Source organism: Seriola lalandi, unplaced genomic scaffold (assembly GCF_002814215.2).
Source record: "Seriola lalandi dorsalis isolate HSWRI2012SDOR001 ecotype SW California unplaced genomic scaffold, Sedor1 jcf7180002054524, whole genome shotgun sequence".
NCBI lineage: Eukaryota > Metazoa > Chordata > Actinopteri > Carangiformes > Carangidae > Seriola > Seriola lalandi.
The window spans coordinates 2,654,313-2,671,249 of NW_019525077.1; the positions used below are offsets into that span (position 1 = coordinate 2,654,313).

General features: G+C 39.8%; 2 protein-coding genes across 2 annotated transcripts; both read right to left on the reverse strand.

Moving 5' to 3' along the window:
- Window positions 1–2,061: 2,061 nt before the first annotated feature.
- LOC111660891 (ubiquilin-1) lies at window positions 2,062–9,041 on the reverse strand. The gene is made up of 11 exons (XM_023414322.2): window positions 8,824–9,041; window positions 8,461–8,603; window positions 7,764–7,891; window positions 7,270–7,532; window positions 6,872–6,985; window positions 6,595–6,763; window positions 6,305–6,426; window positions 5,035–5,118; window positions 4,712–4,827; window positions 4,409–4,577; window positions 2,062–3,673 (listed from the first exon to the last, which is right to left on the reverse strand). The coding sequence occupies exons 1-11, from the start codon at window positions 8,953–8,955 to the stop codon at window positions 3,530–3,532; spliced, it is 1,584 nt and encodes a 527-aa protein (XP_023270090.1). The 5' UTR covers window positions 8,956–9,041; the 3' UTR covers window positions 2,062–3,529.
- An 889-nt stretch (window positions 9,042–9,930) lies between these two features.
- gkap1 (G kinase anchoring protein 1) lies at window positions 9,931–16,671 on the reverse strand. The gene is given in 13 exon segments (XM_087176083.1): window positions 9,931–10,419; window positions 10,939–11,016; window positions 11,102–11,172; window positions 11,373–11,436; window positions 12,362–12,448; window positions 12,656–12,817; window positions 12,959–12,987; window positions 13,165–13,300; window positions 14,247–14,324; window positions 14,708–14,866; window positions 15,935–15,975; window positions 15,978–16,199; window positions 16,611–16,671. Coding segments are annotated over 12 exon segments (1,152 nt in total). The 5' UTR covers window positions 16,183–16,199; window positions 16,611–16,671; the 3' UTR covers window positions 9,931–10,377.
- Between the last annotated feature and the right edge of the window lie 266 nt (window positions 16,672–16,937).

The window sequence follows — 16,937 nt, forward strand, 5'->3', positions numbered from 1 at the left end:
GCGGAAATTTATCTCTGGAAATGTTATCTCGGTTTTGCTTGAAAAACTGTATCAATTTCAAAGAAGCTGACGATTAATTTTTATGTTGTGTAACAGATTTATCGAGTTATCACTTCAGATATACAGAAAGTTAATTTATATGTTTGTATAACTTTGTCTCGGGTCGGTTTAGAGGAAAGTTAACTGGTGAAAAGGAGAATCCACAGCCTGTGGAAGCACATATGTCTCTGCCACCAACTGTATTGACTCACCACTTCTGCTTCACCTAACACGGATTTTAACACTGGGTTTAAATGACTTTGTGTGATCTTTTCCATTTTACCTTCAACATTACAGGTTTCTCACCTGTTCTTAAATAGACTTGTAAAACATTTTGTAGCTTTGCTGAAGTTCCTGACAACTCTGCATCAGTGAATGGGTTGGTTTAGAAGCAAGAAATTGCTTTTATGATATCATTCAATCTGTCAAACTAACTTTCATGCTCTGACACCAAATGCACCAACCAATCTTACAGCACAATCTTCACACTGAGCACGATAAAGTCAAACGATTAAGGGGGTTTGGATTGAACACAATCACTGCTACACATCACTGTGAGGCAGGTTTCTTCTGACAATAGAGTCATAACATATAAAAGGTCAGATCAGGTCAAGGCTTTGTGAGCCCTGTTTCCTGATCTGTAAGCATCTTCAGAAAACACACGCATGTGTCCATGAACTCGATGTTCACACACACACGCACACGCACACACACACACACACACACACACACACACACACACACACACACACACACACACATCTCCACTCAGCACTGTAGAGCTGTTTTTGTGGTGTGACTCATCTTCAAACCTCAACCCGAATATTTTAGGAGCTTCTAATCCAGAAAAACCCCCTTGGCTACTCTCATATCTCACACATCCAGACGAACCGGCGCACACACACTGCAACACACACACACTAGTGGAGATTAAAACCCCCTCAGTCTGGCAGCAACAGACATACGCACACAGGTTGTCAAGTGGATCACATACACACGTATCTGATGTCGTAGTGCTTGTTTGTCTGTAATCCACTAGCTCTCTGAGAGAGAGGACACTAAAGCAGCAATAGAAAACAGACAGAAAACCCTCACACAACTGTCCACACATCCGTATCTTATCAGTCACATTAGTAGCTGAAAATCACCTCTAAATATGACTTTGTGATTGTGAGGTATTAGTTTCAATAAGTACATTACATAACAGTTTTGCCAGTTGGTATGTCAGATCATCAGTGCTCAACAACACTGCTGATGTCAACATGTAGATACAGATTTCAATCTCATACTTTGCACTGAAGGTAAACGAGAATAATAACAAATTATCCTAGAAAAAGGCAACGTCAAAAATGTTTTGTTGCTGCATAATTCCAGCTGTACAAACCAAAATAGCTGACATAACTGAAAAAAAGTTAGGTGTAACTGCCCCCTGGTGTTTATAGTGGAAAAGTTCAAGCTTAGATATTATTAGCAGAGGGAGTAGCGTGGTAACTTATGTATATGAAAAATAATAAGATTTTTAGTTATTGTATTATAAATGAGTATGCCAGTTTGTGTTTGACTTATGTCTTTATTGAAACTGTCAGGTTATGCTCTGTGACCTCTACACCAACTCTGGGTACATCATTGTGTTTACAGCTTCGCAAATGGGAGGAGTTGCTCCTATTCTATTTGATATAAGTGTAACCTGAACATCTTCTGGATGTCGGTCTACTAGCTGAACAAAACGGGTAATATGAAGCTGGGCTCTAGGAAGTTGTGATAGATATTTTTCCTATTTACTGACATTTTATAGCCTAAATGATTAATATATTACTTGTAGAAGAAAAACATCGACAGATTAATTAATGATGGATATAATCATTTGCAGAAGTCCTAAAAAACTGCTGTTGAATTAATTGTATTGATAACCCTAATGTAGAACATCTGTATTACAACCACTGCATATTTACATGATTGAAAGACGACAGAATTGTTTTGACAGACTAAAAAAGACACTGAAAGAAAAAGTAAATAACAGAGTGGCATTCAACACCTTTTACTTATTACATCAGCATCCACAGGTCAGCAAGATGAGTGACAGTATGTTGCTCAGTTGTTGTTTAGTTACATCCAGAGGGATACAAAATGCACCTGCTCCATATGACACACTCCTGTAGCATGGTGCATTTCAGCTAAATTGAAGAAAAGCTAAAGGAAAGAACATCAAATCCCAGGCATTACCAGTCAGTGCAGTGGAAAATAGTTAGGCACAAAGGTTTTCAAAGAAGTGGCTCACGTATGCAAAGTAAAATATTCATTATTATCATCATAAATTCTGTTGTCATTATTTTTTTAAGTTCTGGACATTTTTTTCAAGTCTGTGAGAATGTTGTTGAGAAGATTAGTCCTGCAAATCTGAGTTTCTGTGCCTGTGTCTCCTCAAGATAAACAATGACATTCAAACACTTCTTGCTTTTGCACAAAGTCCACCTCTGCATTTTTAAACACATCTTTTGGAGCTGAGTCTACTTTTGGAGACAAACTTTAGAATAATCTGGTGTGCTTGCCGTCTGCACAGCCTGTGGTGGACAAGATACAAGAGCAGCAAGGGAGATCAGGAAAACAGCACTCAACAGAAGATGCTCCTGGTTCAATCTGAGAGTGTGAATCTGCCGTGAGCTTCCAGGACATCTGACTGTCTCTGGGTGTTAAAAGCTTTCATTGGACTCAGTTGTCCAGGTGGTAGAGTGAAAAGAGGCCTGAGGTTCATAGTGCGTCTGCACAGAGATTAATAATACATGACCTACCTCTGAATATTTATGCAATTGCTACAAGTATAAGGTATGTGAGGTGGATTTAAGTACCTGTACTGACCTGCACCAGTGCATGTCACTGATACAGTGACAATGATTGTAGTCTTTTGTTTCTACCTTAATATTAACTCAAAGCGTTCACTCTGGAAGGACAAAATGGAAGGTGTTTATGTTTTCTCAGTTTTCACTTCATAAAAACCAAATAAATTCATGTGTATTATGTATTATGTTTTTATGTATGTATTAAATGTATTTATACAGCCCAAAGCCACATATTTGCCTCAAGGGGCTTTAAGATCTGGTCACCATATGGCATCCACTATCCTTAGAGCTTCAATTCAGATAAGGAAAAACAAGTGTACAGCACAGTATAGTGAAGGTGACTGTGATGCCAAGACTGAATATCTTTTACTACAGCGCCACTACTACTACTGCAGACAGAGGTTAGTATGTGAAGTTAAGGAATGAATATAAGTATGTCTTTGAAAGTGCAGCAATATAAATATGGCTTGCATGTCTTTACTGTTTGATTTTTGTAAAGCACTTTGTAATTGTTGATAATGATAAGTGTCTGCAAATGTTAGTACCTGTGCATTCACTTATGTATGTTTATGTGCACAGAATCTGTGTGTGTGTGTGTGTGTGTGTGTGTGTGTGTGTGTGTGCGTGCTTGTGTGCGTGTGTGTGTGTGTGTGTCAGAGACCAAGCAGATGTTGTATAGCAGTGTTGAGGTCTCCTCCTGTGCTGATGAGGGCCTGAAGGTTTGCCTGTCTGTCTCTGAAGCCCATTGAGCTCAGGTGCTCCAGCTCCTCCTGGAACTCAGCCTCCTCATGATGGACCTGACATGACAGGACAGGAGAGTTATTTGAAGTCCTACCTATTACATTACCATGATTGCAAAGAATTAGCAAAGATGTTTTGTGTCTGGGAGTGAAAATATGGCATACAATGTGACAAAACTTCACATGTGTCTTTCCTAATCATTCTGGAGATCATGTGGCCTATTTATTTTAACAGCATATCTTTCATGTCTTATTTGAACACACTGCATGTTGGGACCATAGGTAACAACACTGACTTCTTTTCCAGTTACGTGACAAACTTAAAATAACTCAACATTGGACTTTGGAAGAAAAGTGTAGCTGCACTGGCCTCTGTGGGTTGAAATGCATCCTGAACCTTTGACCACACCAAACATCACAGCTGGACGTCACCTGATGTGGTGAGGTTTGTGGAGCAAGGACGTCATCACCAGTCAGTGCAAGGAGGACTATGAGTTTGGATGTAGCTACTCTCTACATGAGGTACTGTTTGTGTAAATACTTAAAAAAAAAAAGAAAAAAAAAGTGGTTTCTACAGTGAGCACTGAACCATTGTAAGTTCAATATTAGGGAAATGTTGTTGTCTCATAAACTTTCCTTTTGTGATAATGATAAGAAAGCCCAGCATTGTAAAGAGACGTTTCCATTGGGCTTTTCACGTTAAAATGCTATTTAGTGGCGATATTTCAAATTCAAAAGCAGTTCAAATTTACAGAAGCTGACAACAAGGTTATATAGGAAAGACTGAGGTACCACATTATTGGTGTTAGCCAGTGCCTGTAGCATCTGTTGCACAAACTGCTGCTGCTGCTCTGTCACCGTGGCAACCTGAGGACCATTTCCTGATTGGCTGTTCGGTGCAGAGTCAGACACAAACTCAGGGGCAATATTAACATTGGCCCCAGTGTTTCCAAGTCCAGTCCTGCAAGAAGATATGATATAGCTTTACTCATGAAAAGTTTTACAGTATGTTCAAAACACAAATCTTTTACCCAGAAACCAGACCACCAGGACAAAATCTCTTTAGGTTGAGCTGTACTGTTTGTTCTTACTCACGCAGGTATGAGGACGGGAGCCTCTGCAGCCAGAGTCTGTAGGCCGTGCTGGATCTGTAGCACAGCCTCCATGGCTCTGGGGTTCAACATGGCTGTGAGCAGCTCCGGATTCTGCATCTACACATAATTCATAATCAATAATTAAAATATTAATGATAAACACTGTGAACAATGAAGTCTGCGCACTATAGATATCAGGAAGGAGTGTTGTTCAAGTAAAAAGTCAAAGATGAATGCATTAAATACAGGACATCTTTATCATGATATGTGTTTCAGTCGCAAAATGGCAGTAGTGGAGAGTAATAGTGAGGAGAATAAACAAACCTGTTGCAGGAAGAGAGGGAGCTGCTGTCTCATCTGCTGCTGCAGCTGAGGATTCCCTGAGAACAAAGGGTGGCTCAGCAGTATCTGAAAGCAGAGCAGAATGGACTATAAGACCTGTCTGAGTGAGTAGAGATTATGGGGATATGTTAACAAGAAGTACACTGGGGGATTGTAGCCTCGTTCCAGACCTCTGATTGGCAGCCCACATGATTTTGCAGCCATTCAGATGCTCATTGCAATAGCAAAAACTAAAAAAACAAGACCAGGTCAAAGCCGAGTATATGGCTGAACTATGTTGTAGGCTATTTGCATTCTGCCGGTTTCAGCCCTATGTCTGTTTCTCCTAGTCTCTGTGCTCACATAAACAGTATTTTAATGCAGCCGAATTCCCAGTAAAGCTGTTCTCATTTACATGTTTTTCTGTTTCAAGTATGAAATAGTGACTGAAATGTGCCACATTAAGACTTCATGTTAACCAGCAGTCACATCCCAGCTGCCGCTCTGTTCTGCTAAAATCCTGATTTTTTTATAACTGTGACATTGTCTGACAGAATCACCAAACACAGTGCTGTGATTTTGGCTATATTTAATTGTAAAATGATGACTCAGACAGAACATTAGGAGGTTTTCACATATAGTCCTTTTTAAACAAACCAAACTCAGTCCTGTTAAAGTGAGCCAACAGAAAGGAGAGTTAGTTCTTTTTACGGTTTTGCATTGTGAGTTAATTTGAAAGAGAACTAGCCTATATTCCTCAGACAAAACTACTCCTCGTCCACCAGTCTTGCTGACGTTACCAGCGGTCATGGTTCCATGTACACTATATGCTTTTTTTTCAAGCTTCCCAGTGCAATAGCATGTGATTTTCCTATGGCAGGGCTAAACTAAAGAGGCAAAAGGAGAGACGAACATGGAACACTTTGGGCTCACAATGCTCAGGTTAAGTGAACTTCAACGCAGATTTGAAGCAAACCGAACTGAGATCATTTGATTCAAATGTGCTTTGTTGGCAACACTGTAGGCTGTAAACGCCCCTCTAATAGAAACTGTTCGCACCAATTCTTTTTAAAAGAGCATCAGGGAAACTGCAACTCAGTCACATGGCATTCGGCTGACCAACGGTGGAATTATGGTCACTCAGTCAGTCACTCACAGACATTCATGATAATATGGCTCGTCCCGCTTTTGCCGTCCATCCAATAACTACTGGCTCAGCACTGGTGAAAATGAGTGATCTGCCACCTGTCATGAGTTTTCTGTCATGCGTCACCTGTGCAGCCAAGTCAGGGTTCTGGCTGAGGCAGTTCAGAAGGCTGCTGACGTACGGCCCAGACAGCAGGTTCTCCATCAGACCTGGACTGGCTGTGATCTCCTCCAGCAGTGACTGCATGCCTGAGGCAGGGGGGAGGAGACCGCAGATACAAAATGAAAAAAAAGCAGGTTGAAATGTATAATTATAGTTAAGCTGATTAAAACTGATGATGGGCAGAGAGTACCAACATCTTTAAATTAACTTGAAATACATCAAAGGACAAAAAAATAAACTGAGAAATCTCTTGCCTGCAGTATTAGTACTCTGAGAGTTTGGATCAGCTGTGGGCGAGGCAGTCAGTTCTCTGAGAGGATCTGTGGAGTGACTGGAGGATGGAGGTGTCTGGTCTCTTTCTCTTATTGGTGTCTGTCGAATCCCAGATGATGCAGTCACCGCTGGGGGTACTCCTGTCTGGGTCTAAAAGAGAGAGCATTAACAAACAGTGGGTTAAAATACACAAGATTACTTTGACCTCACATAGAAAGGGAAACATTAGCTGCAAAGACTATGTTCCTGTGTTTTCACCTCAGTCTTCTGAGGTCCATCCGAGTTATCACTGATGGTTTCATTGTCTAATGCTCTGTCTTCATTACGCATCACTTCCTCTATCAGGTCAGGATTCCTGACGAGTTCCAGCACCTGGAAACAGAAGCAAGAGCAAAAGATATTGAACATATGGGTGGGAGAAATTAGTAAAGGAGGGATCAACTATGTTCAAGTCAGTAAAATGAAAAATGACCTTTCTTTTTCCTTTTAACAGATTCATGTCACACACATATCACAAATCCTAAAGCATATTTAGAAAAGCACTTAATTTTTCTTTTAATAAAAACTCAATTTACTTCATGGAAACTTGCATATTCATAGCAGTGCATTTTTGCATGTACACGTTATAATGCCAACTTATCCCAAACTACACCCACCTGTGTGATGATGTCTGTGTTGTTTATCATGTCTCCCACCTCTGGGTTTGTTTCTAGGAGCTGCTGAACTTGGGGATTGGACAGAATGAGCTGTCTGGTTATTTGGGGGCTGGAGGTGGAGAGGGTGCTCTGCACGAGGGGGCTGCACAGAACAGAGTGCATCATCTCTGGGTCAGCCAACAGCTGCTTCTCCATCTGGCGTTGGAGTGCAGGGAAGAATCCAGGCCCACTGTTTGTTAGGCCAAGACTGTCCAGTCCTTGCACTATGGGAACAACATCAGATCAAAAATGCAGGAGTATGTAACTGCACTGGTGTATGATCTTATCATCCCACAGCAGCAGTATAATCCCACATAGAGAGGACAGGAAAAATGTAGACTCTAAACTGTAAACTACTCTAAAACCGAAACACATATCAAGTGCAAGTGTGAAATGTGAGGAAAGGTAGAAAATAACTGTAGGTGTGGGGAGTTCCTGTGTTTTGCAGTTCTTACCCAGGCAGAGGGGAGAGGTGGGAGATGGTGTGAGGATATCATGATCAGAGTCGAGAACATCCGTGAGCCCTGATTGGACCGTCTCTGAAGCTGGATCACTGGTGGGTGCAGCAGAGGAACGCTGAGGCCTGAGAGGGATGAACTTAAGATGAATCTAGAGTTCCAGATGTGTTGTAAAAAAAAAACTGCATATGGTTTTTTTTTTTAGAATAGAACTGATAGAGCTATTAGGACAGTGAGCTCATCTATGTCTGACTTATGACATTTGTATACACAATTCTGATATCTCATACTGACACTAGAGTGCTAAGATACGAAGTATTTAAGACAAAATTTGCTTTGTCACTGTATGTAACAGTAGTGCCTGATTTCATTTCAGTGACATGACTAATTAAAAGGATGCCCCTGTGAGTGATAGTCTAGAGCAAATGTGGTTATTTAGCAAACACTGACCAAAATGGGGCACAGACACATGCGACTGACTGCATATTTTACAAAGGCAGACTATCCCTTCAAACTCACAGCCCTCTGAATTTTTCAGCAGTTAGCCTACTATTTTTGTAGTTGGGGCAGATGCACACTATCGCAAATAAACATGTATTTGTGAAGCTTAAATGAGTCTGATGACGACGAGAACATATGTGTGTGTGTGTGTGTGTGTGTGTGTGTGTGTGTGTGTGTGTGTGTGTGTGTTTACCTTCGGATCATGCAGAGGCTGACTGACTCATTCTGCCCTTTAAGGTGACTCAGGATCTCTGACTCTCTGAGGACCCGGCCGGACTGGATCAGCACCAGCTGCTCTGCTGAGGCTCCCAGGCGATCTGACAGACCCCATTTTAGCTGTACCCACCAGACACACACGATAAACACACAACGGCGCTTTGCCAGCCAAACATAACACAGCGATGGCTCTAGTCTAATACCATAATTTGGCAGGTTTTAATAATAATGCTCAGTTTGTGGTATGGAAACGATTACTGAAATCACTGCGCATCAATAATCAAACCGAACCATTTTACGAACAAAGCTTCCAGACCCTGTGGCTGTCTGGTCTCCTGACCTGTCTGACGGTGCAGTCTCCTCGGACGGTGAAGTCTTTGCTCTCCGTGAGACTTTTAACCGCAACGTGGATCATTTCAGTCCTCTGACATTCACTGGCTGATCTCGGTTCATCTTTCATCGCGCCTGACATCTCAGTGCTGCCCGGGCTCACGATGGAGATAAGCGGACCCGGAGCGGAGGTGCGTGTCTGTCCCGATGACTCTGCAAAAAGTTGTGTGGATGTGTTCCAGCTCTGACCCGACTGCGCAGCAGGGTGTAGCCTACATACAAATCTGATTTTTTCTATTATGTGACGGGAATTTTCTGCTTTTATACCTCTTTTAATTTACGGTTCTTTACCCAGAGGCTACTGCGAGAAGATAATTATTTCATGATTATAATTATGTAACCGGATTCAATTTAAAGAAATAGTAGACCACTAAATTAATCAGCAGTTTTAAGACTACGGTTCATTTCACTGTCTTAAAAATCACCATCAAGATCAAAGCAGACATATTTTAAGCATTAAAAAAAAAAAAAGCAAAATTATTGTCAAACTTTCACCGGAGTTGCACAATGGGTCTAAAAGTGAAATATCCTCTGCATTTCAGTTCATTTCAAAGCACTTGTTACATTACGAAGCACAAACTGTGGGAGTCAGGGCCGAGCTTTGACATGAGATACTTTAAAATTATCAATAGGAAGAAATGTGTATTTATATTACAAAAAAACACGTTTCCTATCACAAGATAATGATGATTGGGATTAAATTAAATGAGTTTAAATCTAATTATAAAACATCTTTTTTATGTAAGTGCTTGTCCTGACTTTACTTCGAGTTTTTATTTCTTCGAATTGCCAAATTTTCTACCTTTTTATGCCATATTTATCTTACGTTGATAGAATTGGTTTTATTACCATCTAAGGCATTTTAATGCTTTTAGAATTTATTTCACTTTGCTGCCTTGTGTGAAGTACTTTGTAAATTAGGTTTTGAAAAGTGCTCCATTAATAAAAGATTATTGCTATTATCATTACTTTTGCTATACAGTTACATTTTGCATTTCAGGCAAAGAAGTTTTGTAAAATTTTGACGTTCAAGACAATATACAAAAAAATTAAAGAATTTTGTTCACTGAAAAAGTACTTTATTTACTTAACAGTGAGAAAACAAACAAACAAAAACAAAAATTTCACATCTGTCATTTTGGCATTAAAACCCACAGAAAGATCAGGCACACAACCGTCAGCAGTACTAAAGATGCAGTGGCACGCTTGTGCCTGCAGAGGGCAGCACTGTGTGCCAAGCCATCATTTCAACACAAACTTGAAAGTCAATCAACTTAAGAAGTTTCTTTAATTCTTGTCGTGTTCAGCTGTGTAATACATGGAGTGTATACTGTGTGTGTATGTGTGTGTGTAATTAAGGGAGGCATGCATTTATGCTGACATGGAGTCCAAGCTAAAAAAAAAACCTTAAGGAAAGAAAACCCTGATTACGATCAGTAATGCTTTTCTTCATTTGTTCATTCATTATTTCTTTTTCTATATAGGTCTTTTCCTTTGGAAACCTTCATAGATCCGTCTCCGAGCCTTTCTTCCCTTTTTTATTTCCCTGCCAAACATAAGCGAAAGTGAGAAAGTACACAATTATTGTATTTACTTCACTGAAGCCTGTGTGTGTGTTTTTATTGACCTAATTCAAAGTCAATGAAAATAGAAAGAGAAAACACATTAAAAGAAAAATAGCTCTCTGAGTCTATGCCACAGAAATGAATTAATTTAAAATGAAATGAAAAAAACTTAAAACAAAGTTTTACTGACAATGAAAATGCTCCTGTGGCATTATTAAAAAAAAGTACAAATTCTCTGAAGTGACCTGAGACTAACCTTACATCTACTCTGACTGTCTATTACTTACACTGTAACCTTTCTCACTTCAACTGACCTACTGGCTTCTGTTTCTGCGGTCTACAGAGAGGGAAAGAAGGAACATGCAAGCATCTTGTCTATCTAAACCACAAGTCTGATATATAGATATATAATATAGATTCTTATTCTTGCCTGTTATGGTGACATTTCCACACGTCACTCAGAGGTAACAAGAAAATGAGAAAGTGAGGATTATTCTCACCTGATGTTTCGGCTGTTCTGACTGCAGACCTTTGACTTTAGATCTTTCTTGTTCAAGGGCGGCATGTAGTAATGTTACCTAAAAAAAAAAAATGCACATAGATGTACAAATATCTGACACACCCACATTCCTCACTTATAATCATTATCTCACTATAACACACCTGTGATGACAGTTCTTCTTTTATATGTAGTAGCTCTTCTACCTGTAGAAGGATTTCTGCTTTATCTTTCACTGAAGGAGACAGATTAGAAACATCAGACAGATAACATTAATTATTCATTTGGGTTGGAAAGGAAAGGAAAGGGAAGGAAGGAAAGGAAAGGGAAGGAAAGGAAAGGAAAGGAAAGGAAAGGAAAGGGAAGGGAAGGAAAGGAAAGGAAAGGAGAGCAAAGGGGGGCTATATAGTGTAATTTGGGTGATGTTCAACTCACTCTCTCCCTGTTGGAGCATTTTCAGCAGCTGGGAATTTCTTGCTTTCACCTCTTTGTATTTCACCTATCGAGTTAAGAAGAAAGAAGAAAAAACCTTTTGTCACAACAGAAAGGCAAGGAGACTTGGGTTGTGCCACGGGTGTGGTTTAAAAAGTTAGACATGTTGATACATTTTTTTCATTCTGGAAACCGGTCAGTACTGGACTCCATTGTGACCAACAGGAATTCAAGCTGCCCACAGCCTCTCTCGTTATTTGAGAGACATGAAACTAGAAACTTTTATGCCACATTTCAAATACCCGGGGAAATAATGTTTGCTACTCAACAGACAGTTGATAGGAAATTTCCAATAAGCTGTTCATAGTCAGTCTCTCAAAAATCCAGCTTTTCTGTCCTTGGTGAATTCTTTCTTGCCATTTTACAAACTCCCACAGTTCCATGTGCTGATTTCTTTTTCCCTTGAAGACTGCACTGATTGTTCCGATGTACTGTACCCTTCCTTCAGCTGTGCAGCTAAAATTAGCTCAAGTAAATCATCAATCACCTGAATTTTAATTTTTCTTCAGCAGTGTCACTTTAAAACAAATATCAAACCCTTTGTGTATCAATTAAAAAGGCCTGTGGCTTACTGTAGCAAATGCATACATCAAATACAAAAAGAAAATAGATATGATCTGATATGTTTTATTCAAAAATATGAGCATCGGTTAGGGGAGAGTCGTATGTACTCTGAACTGTAAATTCCTGTTCGTCTACATGGATATGTCTCTGCACTGTTCTGACAGCCTTTTTGACAGCAGTTTAAAATATTTCAAGAGAGGAGTGGTAAAATACAAAGAAACCGCAGTAAGCTTGTTAGATAGAGAGCTGCAGGGGAGAGCCGCATACTGCAGTTAACATAAGACTACCTATTCCGAAACAAAAGGGGTGAAATTATAATTTTCCAGAGAAATTATAGAATGACTGAGTAACTGCTTATAACTGCTGACCTCCCACTGTGAGATTGTCTTCTTTAGCTTATCGATTTCCTGGTCTTTCTTCTCCAGTTCGTACTTCAGTTGCTCTGCCCGAGGGTCCTTACAGGAATAACAGGGAGAAAAGAGCAAGTGAGGACAAATTTAAACTTCCCACTAACTCAGCTAAGTAAGGAGAAACAAACTTCACTTGATTAATGTGAAATTGTGCGCACAGACAGCTCTAAGGAGAGACCATTGTTCATGTTCATGCACAGACAGCTAGATGAGTATTTTGTGGTACATGTGTGTTTGTGTCCGTTCACTCACTGGTTCATGTTCTGTGGACGTGTTGACTTCTTGCCCCTGGCTGTTAGCGTACTGCTCACGTCTCTTCTCCTGTTGGATAATCCGACTGACGTCATCTTCCAGTTTATTAAAAAAACGCTCCTCCTGCCCGATTCCTAGTGCCAGGTTAGCTGCTCTGGCGTCCTGGATGGGAATGTGGTCAGTATTTCAACAGTAGTGTGCCATATCCCTCATGTATTCAGGCCCAAATGAAACCTTGTACATATTCGGTATAGCTAAATAGAACTGTTGCCGTATATTTATACAGTGCATATTCTTGCTCACCTCTTTCTCTTGTTTCTTACTTGAATGTTCTGCAAGGAGATAAGTACACTTATATAACAATTATTTACACAAAGTTTTCTGAAAAAATACATGTAGTATAGTTTTTACAGTGCTAAAGGGAGTACAGTTATAGGTTGTGTTGTGGGCTACAGCACACAAGATCCTAATTTAATGGCTTTTGAAACTGATGGATAAGTTTGTCTCACCTACACTGCCTTCAGCCTGGAAGTCCTGCAGTGAAACCGTCTTTTTGTCTTTTGCCTGCTGATTCTTCTTTTTGTCCTTCTTCCCTCCGCCCTCTTTTCCTCCTCGTGACTTTGGCGAGGTTGTGTTTGTGTTGATCTGCTGAATGAAAGCAGATTGATTAACTTAAGCTAAAGTTCTAACTAAAAGTTCCTAGTTTATAATCACTATTTAAATGAGGCTTAAAAAAATAAAACTGACTTCAACTTCCATTTCATACAAGAAATAATTTTTGATAGTATATCATTTAATTTAAAATAGTGCTATCCCAGCGCTGGATTTCAAATGAAACCTGTCTGTGAGGTTAAAGTATTGACTTTCAGCATCAAGGGGATTGTATTCATATCCATGTTAGGTGAATAATATACAACCTTGTAATTTTTCCATTGGTGTTGTTGTATAAAAAGGATTATTTCCTCGTGATCATGAATTAAAGTCAGCATTTTAGCACCACAGTCATTGACCTATAAACTGTGCCGTGCAAAGACAGACAGACGTAGTTTGATATTGTTAACAACAAAATATTTGTTTTTAGTGCTGATGTTTTCCGTTTTCTTTAATTCCAATGCATCTGAAACAAAAGATCCAGAGAAGTTTGCAGAGGAGATGAAAAGGTTTCTTGGCATCACAAATTCAGTACCTGTTTTGAATGACCACTGGCACCTCTGTAACTGCTCAAAGTGCCAGCATGTGGGAGACAATACACTGCGGCGTCTGAATGTGACAGGTATGTCATAGGGCAACACAACTTGAGGAATAGTGAAAACAGTGGGAAGCGAGGCTGAGACTGTGTTGCATTGTCTTTTCTTACAAAATGTGTTTCTGCTAAATTTCAGATGATGAATTTACATGAGTGATGATTTAGCATATTCATACTGATCCCTTGCCATATCATAAATGCCAACACTGTCATGAATACTGCTCCAAATTAAGAGCTATATAAGACTGATACATTTCTCCAAACCTTTTAACTCGGACAACTGTACTTTCCCATTAAAATGCTTTTCAAAAGGGGTATATTAGTGTGTGTATGAAAGCAGTGTACCTGTTTGTGTTGTTCGTACTCCAGTTTACTTAGAATCAAGGCCTTCTCCAAGTCTGCCTCATATAGTTCAGTGGTTATCTAGAGGGAGAGCAGGTAAACAGATCTATGTGCAGAGAACAACAAGGGCTTGGGAAATATATATTGTAATGTCTGTCAGGTCAGACATGACCCGTTTGAAATGCAGTTATATCAGGGAAAGACAATATACTGAATTTCATGAATCTGCTCTATTCTAATGCCTTTAATAAACAACATCCTCACTCTCTCCATCAAGTTTTCAGTAAAGAACAGAAGGAAAGAGGTGACATTTTAAGTAAATGTATGAAAAATCAATCAATCCGTGCATACATGGAAGCTGCCCGCACAACCACTCCTCTGCTGCTGATGTCTGAATAGCTCCACACAAAAGAGCTGGAAGTAAAGTTGCTAACATATTTGTGATGGGAGTGGTTCTCTCTTACCTGCTCATCCCTCTGCTTCCACTGCTGCCACCCCTCTGAAGGTATACTGTGGTCCCCTGACGCAGGAGTGAGAAGTTCACTGGCTATTCCTGACAGTGTCATACATGGAGGTGGGGCACAGGACTTCTGAGGAATCTTCTTGAAGGCCAGATTACGTAACTGATAGAAAGAGAGATAAAATTTAATCCAAACACTGATATGACCATTATTGCTCTATTATGAACTGTTACCATGGTTTGTTGTTTGCTTTAGAAGCTATCAGCATGTTTGTGCATGGAAAGTAGCAGCTTTGAGTCTTACCGGGCTTTCTTTACGCTAACAAAAATTGAGTTGTCTTCTGTTAATTTATGTTTTTTCTCAAATCACCACTTACTCATAACTATACTACACTAGTAGTAGTAGCTACAACACTAGCTACTGTAGTTAGTAGTAGTGACAGTGTCTGCATGTCTCCTGAAAACCTGCAATCATATCCAAATGTTTTAAAATTAACATTACTAACGTTTGTAAATTAAATTCAAGTCTTATTTATACCTACTGGCGCTTTCTTGGGGAATTCGGTGAAATAAGTTTCAGGGAAACTGAATTAACTACTTTTAAGGCTGTTTAAGACCTGTAGATACCCTGTTGACATTTTTGCTTCAAAAAAGACACAACTATCAATTATCACAATAGTTGCAATAATTACTTTTCTGTCCATGAACTAATCTATTAAATGACTTATCAACTGCAAGCTCTACATTTGAGTGCAAAGTACACTGTATTACTTGTTAAGAAATGTGCTATGTAAGTAAAATTGCCTTTCTGAGGGGCCATTTGATCATCTCACTGAAAAAAGATGCATACATCCCTACACATTATTACAAAAGAAAAAAGTTGCTTCTTTTTTGGCTGGTTTGTATGTAGGCTGTATTTTGGCTGTTGCTTTGGCTAAGTGAGTGATATTGAGACAACATTTTGTGATGTGTCTTATCAAGGAGTAAACATCTCAAATGAAAAACCGCTGGTTCCACTCTCAACTTGAATTAATGCCAACACCTGTGCTAAACAACTGAGATCAAAATAAAGCCTGCTGGAGTGTGCCTGACACCACCCTGTGTGAAACGGCAACAGAAGAGCTCAGTCATTGTGTATTCCTGTCACAAAACGGAGGTTATGAAATATGCATAGATGTGTGCTGTGTGAAGCACAGATTCGTCATATGCTCCTGTCCTAACAGTCACTCACCTCATTAGCCTCACTCTGCTGCTGCTCCTTCTTCTTCTTTTCTTATCTTTCTTCTTGTCGTTTCCCTGAGCTGCTTTCCCCCCGGCTGCTCCTGCCTTTCCTTGTCGGGGCTTCCCAGAGGAGTCCCGTCCGCTTTTAGTGGTGGTCTTCCCCGGTTCGGAGGTGTCGGAATCCGAATCCGAGTCTATCTGAAGCAAGGCGAAGCGGGAGGCGGTGGTGGGGACGGTGATCATTGCAGATGATGCCATTGCGAACAGGAAACTAACTGATAACAAAAGACAAGGAACAATTCAGTATGGGAAACTTGAAGCCGGTTATAAAGGAGTTAGCTTCTAGTGACAACCTGTTTTCAAATAAAAACATCACCATATCTGGACCAACAGCTTTATTTAAAGCAAAATATTTATTCGTTAGTATATCTTATCAAAAGAGACACAATGATGATAAATGTTAAGTGTTTTGAAGTGTATCATTGCTAACAGTCTAGTGACAGACGCAGCTAGCATTACATAGCAGCAAGTTAACCTAGCTAACTATAAAAGGCTTAGCCGGTTTTGTTAGCCTCAAACAAGTACAAAAGTAGCGATGCACGACGGTTAATAATATAAATGTAGGTTCACGTAGATATTTTGTTTTCAATGCACTGGTTGACTTGTCCGGAAAAGCTGGTACTCACAAGAAAAGTTGCTAAAGAACACTTTCACCTGTTCGTGAGGAAACTGTCGCTTACCGTTGGTTTGCTACCAGCGATTGTCTGAGTACAGCAGCCCGGTGGTGCCAAAAAGGATAAAGACTGCGATACGGAATAGTGTTGCCAAATTTGACCGACATGGAGTTTCCCAGAGACTGTCTAGATTCGGCGGAAAACCGCGCATTCTGGCAACAGATATCGCCATTTCTCTTTTGAGTTCCTGCTTTAAATTATGTTCTTTTGTTTTACTCAGGTAAAAGCATTAGTAACTCAATGTATACATATTCCATTATAAGTAAAAATCCTTCATTC